The sequence below is a fragment of the Protomyctophum parallelum genome (genome assembly GCF_964188405.1).
Source record: "Protomyctophum parallelum genome assembly, chromosome: 7".
NCBI lineage: Eukaryota > Metazoa > Chordata > Actinopteri > Myctophiformes > Myctophidae > Protomyctophum > Protomyctophum parallelum.
This window is the reverse complement of record NC_139705.1, coordinates 7278329-7287417: the sequence shown is the minus strand read 5'-3', so window position 1 is coordinate 7287417 and position 9089 is coordinate 7278329. Positions and strand designations below refer to the sequence as shown.

Genomic DNA, 9089 nt, shown 5'->3' with positions numbered 1-9089 from the left:
ATTTCAATATTTCATTTAGTCCCTTTTGAAAATGACAAAAACATGTTTTATCTCAACATCCTGAGAGCTCCACCAATCAGAGCCACCTCAGGTGTTCCCCAGGCGAGGGTGCATGTGTGTGTGTGTGCGCGCGCGTGTATGTGTGTGGAAAGAGAGAGAGGGGGGGGGGGGGGGGGGTTGCAATCCACAAAAGTTAGTTGAACTACAACTCCCAGCAGGCTGTGTGACTATGTAGGCAGTCTCATGCAAAGTCTCTGCTGGTGTAAAAATCTAAAACTTTCACTCACACACACACACACACACACACACACACACACACACACACACACACACACACACACACACACACACACACACACACACACACACACACACACACACACAGTAATATTAATACTGCTACATGGACAAACGTGTGTGAACCAGCCCACAGTGTTTATACGGTATAATATGTTGAAGTATGGTACTAGTAGTCATAGTTGGGTAGGCTGAATTTAACACTGTGTAGACAAGTAGATTAGAAGTTTAAAAAAACAAAACAATTTGCATTCAAATGAAAGCAGTGTAACGTAGCATTTTCAGTTGTGTGTGTCGGTGTGTGCTGACGGGAGGCCAGAGACAACAGGAGCATCATTATCATCACACGTGCATGCAAACATCTACTCTGATCTGACAATACTACAACTACAGGTCAGACACACAGTCAAAAAGCACACAAGGCATAAAACATTAAAAGTCAGTCCAGTAGGGTGTGTGTGTGTGTGTGTGTGTGTGTGTGTGTGTGTGTGTGTGTGTGTGTGTGTGTGCGTAAGCTACTAGCAGGAAGACATCCCGTCCGCCAAGAATCAGGATAATAATAATAATAGCCATGGTTAAAATAGCAACAATAATAGCAAAGTGTATTGTGAACCTCACTCACAGTAATTACAGATATATCCATCCAAGTCTGTCCGATGTATCTGATCTCTGGAGATTAAGGTACTGCAAATGTCGTGTGTCTGACTTCTAACTCTCCACTGTAAACCATCAAAGCCGAAATGACATTTAAGTATTTTGTGCCATTCAAATAAATCCTTTGATAACTCCTGTGCTGTATCCTGTGTAGCCTCTACAGAGAACACGGAGCCAGACTGCAGCATACATACAGTAGCTCCACACAAACAGAAAAGTACTATCATTTTGTAATATCATATACATTGTTCTTATACTACAGGTAGAACACACCGTTCTCACAAACATGGAAGAAAGTTCATGTTCCATTATTGCCTTTTGCGATCAGTTGTTCAACATTGGAAATCAAACCACCAAAGTCATTTCAAACCATTGCAATAGTGCTTCACAGCCTCCCAGTAAGTAGTCCAGGAAATATACACTTTCATTCTCATTCTCTCGTCATGATAAAAGTCAATTGAGGCAACATTCTAATAGTGCTTCTAAAAAGACCCTCATAGTCCAGAAATACTGTCTTCTTCAGTATCCCACTACACAAATGCTTTTTAGTGGTCAGATCATAACATGATCTAATAACATTGTTAGGATATTATCCTAACAATACGAATAAAAACCAAAACAAAGTGCCAAAGTGGGGTCAAAATAAAATTAAAAATAAAATCATTAACACAAGAAAACACAGAAAATACAACAGAACACATTAGAGAAGATGCGAGCCATTTTGAAACAATGGGACATCTACTCTTGTCTCTTATAAAATGTTTCCTGGAGGAAAGAATTGACAATTACTCTGTTCAGACATGCTCAGTCAAACCTTTCGTGGATAATACTAAATTAAAATGCGATACCCATAATCCCCTGGACATGACGCCAATGCAAATCATAAGAGTGACGCTGCTTTCATGGCACGAGTGCTGATTTCGCCTCAAGTTTGAGTCAAATGGTCTATTGTATCGCATCGTAAAGTAGAGCAAAATGGTGGTTCATTTCTGTAGATCAATCCTCAGAGGCAACGACATGAAAGCCAGTTCTATGAAATACGAAATGGAAGCTCACTTTTAAACATGAGCTATTGATTGATGGATTGATGGATTGATTGATTGAATACTTTATTAGCCGTTTGCAGAGAAAAGCACAGGAAAGTACATTTCAATACAAGGTCTGCTAAGAGGATTTAAACCCAAGAAAGCCTATGGCTTTTCCATTGGGGTCCTTTCTACTCAATTCATCGAAACAACAGCTATATTATTGTGACGTCATCTCAAGCAACACAAAATAATTCATATTTTGCCATATCCTACTGACCTGTACTGAGAAACTTTAAAGATGACCACAGTGTAAGCCTGGTTGTCAAGCTTCTAGGCCGCGAGAGGCGCGACCAGTTGACTCAAACTCGTGGCCAAATCAGCATTGGCATTCATGACAAGTGGGAAGTGTCATGGGAACTGCAATATGTCATTTGTTGCTTTCCGGCAGAAACATCTTAAATCCATATTTGTGGCCAAAGTTGTGAATAAACAAGGGCATGTTGTGATACCAGTATACAGAGGGATATTATATATTTGATAGAATTCTATGTATTTTTATTCTTGGGCTCTAGGAAGCTGGTATTTCATTGGCTGAACAAATAGGAAACTTGCACTGTAATGGCTGACCAGACAGAAAGCTGGTGGCCTGATTGGCTAACGGAACAGAGTTCAGTCGCATACGACTGTACTGTACATGGTGATTGGCTAACGGAACAGAGTTCAGTGGCATACGACTGTACTGTACATGGTAGAATAATTATGACAATTAAGGCACATTTGGTTTTCCATCAGTTTACACACTATACATATCTATTTACAAACAATAAGTTAGTAATTAACGAACAAACCAGAGTTTCCCCTTTGTGATGACACACACACACACACACACACACACACACACACACACACACACACACACACACACACACACACACACACACACACACACACACACACACACACACACACACACACACACACACACACACACACACACACACACACACACACACACACACGTACTTGTCTTGCTCATTTTCTTTGTTCTTCATCTTCCTGACTGACTTATTTTCATTATTATTATTGCTCAGAGGTTTCCATTGGCTGTTCAGGCTTGATTTAATGCTAGCTGTGGAATGCTAGGCTGGTTTGGCTTTGTTCTGCTGATCACCATGGTCTACACATGATTACATTTGCAGGATTCTCATGGATGACAATGGACTACATTTAGTATATTCAGTAGCTCCCTGTATTTGGGCGTAGGCTCCTAAAGCTGTGTTGTACTGTAGTACAGTAGTGGTCCTTCTAAAACCTCATATAGACGGACATGTAGCTGGTCAGACGAGCAGAACAGTAGGTCAGCTTGTTTTACAGACGAGCAGCACAAACTGAAACCACAAATCTTATTTTCTGTTCCACTAAACGTATTTGTCAGTACGGCGCTATAGATAGTTTATCATTTCAATGTTTCGATCTATTGTCAGAATATATATTAAAGCCCACAGCTTGTATTGTCCTTTCAATAACACATTTAAAAACTATTTGGATTCGAGATTCGACTTCGGCTGGAGTCACCGCATCTGTTCCTGTGCTTCTTCTAACTATTGCTATTCATTCAAACACCCATGCCTAAACCTTACGTGTGTGTGTGTGTGTGTGTGTGTGTGTGGGGGGGTCTTCTGTGCTTTGAAGGTTGTGGAATAATGCAGTGCAGGCAGTGGTTCTAGGCATTGAGTCCCTGACGACATGACTAGTTGGATTGTCTCAGAACAACAGAGTTACAAAAAAGCTTAACTTGAAACAATAAGCTGGTGAGATTGGTCTTCACCAGATCAGCAAGCAAACTGGTTTAAAATATCTCTAAAATAAAGGAAGTGCAGGTCTGCAATTTTAGAAATAATCCTGCCGTGACTTCAACGTGTGAAGCCTTTTCTTTTATTTATCTTTAAGGGTAAGTTAGGGGGGGCACATCTTTCTGTACTTCAATGGAGAATGTACTGTATTTATGTGTCTTGAACTTTGGGTGAACTTTAACTCAGTTAAATAAAGATCAAATACAATGAAAATTCAAATGTAGGCGAGTAGTTAGTAGTCAACAATAATAATAGTATGAATTGTACTGTAGGTGGCTGGTATAATAAAACACGATTTGCATCTTCTGCCTCATAAAAATATAAGTTTAACATTTGGGGAAATCAAGAATGGATAATAATAAAATTATACCACACCCACTCAACTCTACACGACGCCACTCAACTTATTGCTGGTAATGTTTCACTGGTTATCAGAACAACAACCCTTAAGTGAAACCACTTTCAACCCGGTGTCCCTATTTTGAGCCATTTGTCTTTAGTTTCTCTCCCAAATATATGAATTTGAAATGTTTTGAAACTAGCACATCTGCAACGTGTCATGGGCTTGTAGAGTACAGAACAGGGCTCAAATGGTTAACTTCTCAGCCATTGACGATGCATTCACTCATTCACAATATAATAACACGCACACACGCACACACGCACACACACACACACACACACACACACACACACACACACACACACACACACACACACACACACACGTGATGCTTAGACACAAAGTACAGACCGTGTGTGTGTGTGTGTTTGCCGTCTCTACCTCCATGGACAGTCTTCTCCAGTATAATTAAGAGTTCCATTCCTGGACAAAGGTCAAAGTTCATGGGTGTTGGGGGTTTGTGCTTTATGCTGATTCACTGGGTCCAACCCCAGGGGTCACGTAGGGGTCACCATCATTGTCAGTCTCTGTTCTAATGACCCCAGAGATGATCAGGTTCATGTCTTTGTGCTTTTTCTCGTTCACACGCTGGACCACACACACACACACACATACACAGCTCAAAAGCATCGACTCGTGTAGTGGTCGCCGTGACCTCCACACCCTCCTACCTCCCGAGTTCAAGGTCAGAGGGGAGGAGACCTGAGAGGTCCTCCGGGGCGAGGAGGGGTTCATCCTTGGGGTCATAGGTCAGTGACCTTGTTTTCCACCAGCGCGGCCACCTGCTGCAGTCGGTAGGCCAGCTGCATCTTCTGTCCTACGCTGTCCTCGTCCAGACACAGGATGATCTGAGGGACAGGGTAGAGACAGCATGAGAGAAAGACTTCTCCTAGATCACATCCTACAGTACATCTTCTGTCCTACGCTGTCCTCGTCCAGACACAGGATGATCTGAGGGGCAGGTTAGAGACAGCATGAGAGAACGACTTCTCCTAGATCACATCCTACAGTACATCTTCTGTCCTACGCTGTCCTCGTCCAGACACAGGATGATCTGAGGGAAGGGTTAGAGACAGCATGAGAGAAAGACTTCTCCTAGATCACATCCTACAGCACATCTTCTGTCCTACGCTGTCCTCGTCCAGACACAGGATGATCTGAGGGGCAGGTTAGAGACAGCATGAGAGAAAGACTTCTCCTAGATCACATCCTACAGTACATCTTCTGTCCTACGCTGTCCTCGTCCAGACACAGGATGATCTGAGGGGCAGGTTAGAGACAGCATGAGAGAAAGACTTCTCCTAGCCCATTCTGACCTGAGATCAGATTCACACGAGGTTTCCGCCGGACACACACTGGTCTGATGAACCCATTCTGACCTGAGATCAGATTCTAAAAATGTCAGTCGCTCTTCGATTTTTCAAAAATAGCAGACCTACAAGCTCGTATCGCGCCACTCGGTGGCGCGATACGAGCTTGTAGATCTGCTATTTTTAAATAGCTAAAGCATAACATGATGCTGACACCAAAATGGGTGCCCGGTCAGAATGGGCTAGATCACATCCTGCAGCACGTCACCATCTTCATCCACCTGTAGGCATCGTGTCTATTGATTGACGTAAACGTAGAGAATGATCTGATATCGCTGAAACAGACTCCTGCTCTTCAACAATGTAGACCAACACGTAAAAAGTTAAGTTAGCTCGTACTTTGTCAGCCTTCTGACCAGCAGGTGTGTGTGTGTGTGTGTGTGTGTGTGTGTGTGTGTGTGTGTGTGTGTGTGTGTGTGTGTGTGTGTTTTTTTACCTGGTCATAGTATTTGTTGATGTATTTGTAGAGTTCATGCAGCGCAACAACAGTGTTCATCTCTGATGCAAAACTCTACAGACAGACAGACAGACAGACAGGTAGACAGAGAAGCAGGTATTAAAGATACAAAATATTTCTTTCGAATGGGACATCTGTCAATACAAAATCACTGTACACTACCAGTAAGACGCCAGAGGGCGAGAAGCGACCTTGCCCTTTAGGCCATATACTGGCCATATATGGAGCGTGTCTTGAGTGTAGAGGGTTTGATGTCTGAAAACCCACCTTTTCAGACTCCATCATGGCCCGTAGCACTTGCCCTAGCCCCTTAGATAGCACTTTACGTGGACTTTGCATTTTATACAGACTTATAGCATGTTACGTAGACAGCACTAGAATTGCATTTTATGTAGTCTTAGCACTTTATAGTATATATGCATAGTATAGTATAGTATAGTATAGTATAGTATAGTATAGTACAGTACAGTATAGTATAGTATAGTATAGTATAGTATAGTATAGTATAGTATAGATATTCCACTGTTGTGTTCTTAGCTTACGCATGTTTCATGATAACTACTAAAATTGTAAATTGTAAATGCATATATGGAGATCTAAGGTTGGCAGCGGTGGCAGTGTCTTGAGTGTACAGGGTTTGATGAGGGCCTCAGGTAGGGCCGGGCCTTAATTTCCGGGCTGTTGAGAACTCTAGTTTTCGCCGGGCACGGCTGCACAAATAACTTTGGGGCATAGGCCCGTCTAGAGTTTAAATGGACAGGTATCAGTCAAAAGGGAGACATCTAATAGGAAGGAAAATATGGAATGTCAGAACAGGTTCTGAAATACAGTACATCCATATAATATAGATAACATCAGGGATATCCATATGGGCTTAATTGCGACAGCACGTTGCATTTACTATGATCCCTGATTTACTATCATCCCTGATGATGTCATAGTGATGTCACGAGACCTGAGCACAAATATATGGAGGCTTCCTCATGTATGTGGATTTTGAGTGACACACTGACTGACTGACTGACGGGAAATGCATGATTCCATAGTTAACTGCGACCTTTGGTCGCAGTTAATTGTAACCATATTCACTCCATATTCACTACATGTGTCAGTCACTCCAGTGTGTGCGTGTGTCCAGCGTGTGTGTGTGTGTGTGGCGCGCACGCGCGTCGCGCGTTACTAACCCCAGACAATTCAGTCAGTGTAGAGTTCATCTCCTGATAACAACCCGAGGCTGCCTTGTGGATGTCATTGTAGTACCTGAAATAAATACACAGTATTACAGTACATCTCAGTACTACAACATTACTACTACTACAACATCCATCCTATGTCAACAATACACAGGATCATTATCACTATATACATTAGTAGTACTAGTAATACACAGTAAATATGACTGAAGTAAGTGAAACTGAAAAGTAGTACATCAGTGTTAGTGTGTAGTGCACTGACCTCTCCACTAGTTGTTTATATCTAGGGATCTCTCTGGCATACAGCAGCTTGTTAACCGGAGAGTCCTACGAACAAAAGTTTACAAAACAATAAATATTATTATTAGAACAGATGTCTCTATATGTCAGGGGTTCCCAACGTGGGGTCCGGGCACCCCCAGGGGTCCTTGAGTTCCAGGGGGTCCCCAGCTAAATAATAGTTAGGAACCAAATGGACCCGTATAGGGTCTATAACTCCAAATGGACCCGTTTTGTACACTCTCAGAGTTAAATTAACATTGATTTTACAATATGAATTGGGGGTCTCAGGGATAGAAATGTCATTAAATGGGGGTCCGTAGCCTTATGCATGTCAAACTGGGGCATCCTTGAAATTAGAATGGTTGAGAATCACTGCTAGAGCCATAAAGATCTTCTCTTATGGCATATCTTTTCTAATGGGGGTCTGCGGGCCAATTAGTGTCAATTTGGGGGTCCTTGACATGAAAAGGTTTGGTAACCACTGCTATAACCACAGCTGAACAGACAGACGGACACATACCCGTCCCACTTTGTGTTCTGAGGTGGTACAGGAGTCTATGAAGGTCTGGGCGATGACAGACAGACAGGCGTCCATGCTGTCTGTCACCTGGACATCAAACACAAACTGAGGGTTCTTCAAGATGTTCACCCAAAACCTCAGAGGGAGACTGGAGAGACAGACAGACAGACAGACAGAGATACAGACGGAGAGAGAGAGAGACAAGCACACATACACACAGACAGAAAGAGAGTCAGTGTTTCATTTCATGTATGGTTCATGCGACTTTCATGCCAATAAAGCATATTGAATCGAATATTTCAACTATGTTCCCTGCACCGTACCGTGCTGTCACTCTGTCCCATATGAAAGGCCATCTAAAAGCAATAAGAATGCAAGACAATGACATCTCAATGTCCTAAATAGTCCTAAATATCTGACTTGTCTTGGCTTTGGCAGCCTGATGTTTCAGCCCCCCCCCCCCAACAACACTGATCTGCTTAGATTAGAACACAGAAACATTGATTTCAACAACCAAGATGGCATGGTGGGCCTAACCCCCGAATCAAGTGCTTCTTTAACCAGTGCAGGTAAATCTGTGACACGGATGTGTTAGTTAGGCTGTGATGATGGGATACTGTTCAAGGCACCCTACTCTCTACAGAGTCAGAAGGACTTAACCCATTTAGGCCTGACGTCGAAAGATTTGGGCCTCATTTTTACGATTTTTCTAAAATAGCAGACCTACAAGCTCGTAGCGTGCCACTCGGTGGCGCGCTATGAACTTGTAGATCTGCTATTTTTCAATAGCTAAAGTATAACATAATGCTTAGTTAAAACACCAAAAGGGGTTCCCGTCCAGAATGTGTTGGCAGGAGTGAATTTTCGGAAAAAGGAGAACATTTGCATTTGTATATTCAGATTAAAAAATGTACTCCAGATGTAAAGTTTTTCTTATGATAATAAGAATCATGTGTACTGCCACCACACCATCCCATCCCTAATGTATATTTCCTGGTGGAATTTACTGTAGGTTGTCTATATGGAAAGCTT

General features: G+C 42.3%; 1 protein-coding gene across 1 annotated transcript in view; it reads right to left on the bottom strand.

The window, feature by feature from the left end:
* Positions 1 to 296: 296 nt before the first annotated feature.
* plxnb3 (plexin B3) overlaps positions 297 to 9089 on the bottom strand; it is a 120737-nt gene continuing 111944 nt past the window's right edge. Inside the window, 5 exon segments of the mRNA XM_083769594.1 lie at positions 297 to 5083; positions 6042 to 6116; positions 7247 to 7322; positions 7518 to 7582; positions 8058 to 8205. Coding sequence (XP_083625720.1) covers positions 4979 to 5083; positions 6042 to 6116; positions 7247 to 7322; positions 7518 to 7582; positions 8058 to 8205 — 469 coding nt within the window. The 3' untranslated portion in view covers positions 297 to 4978.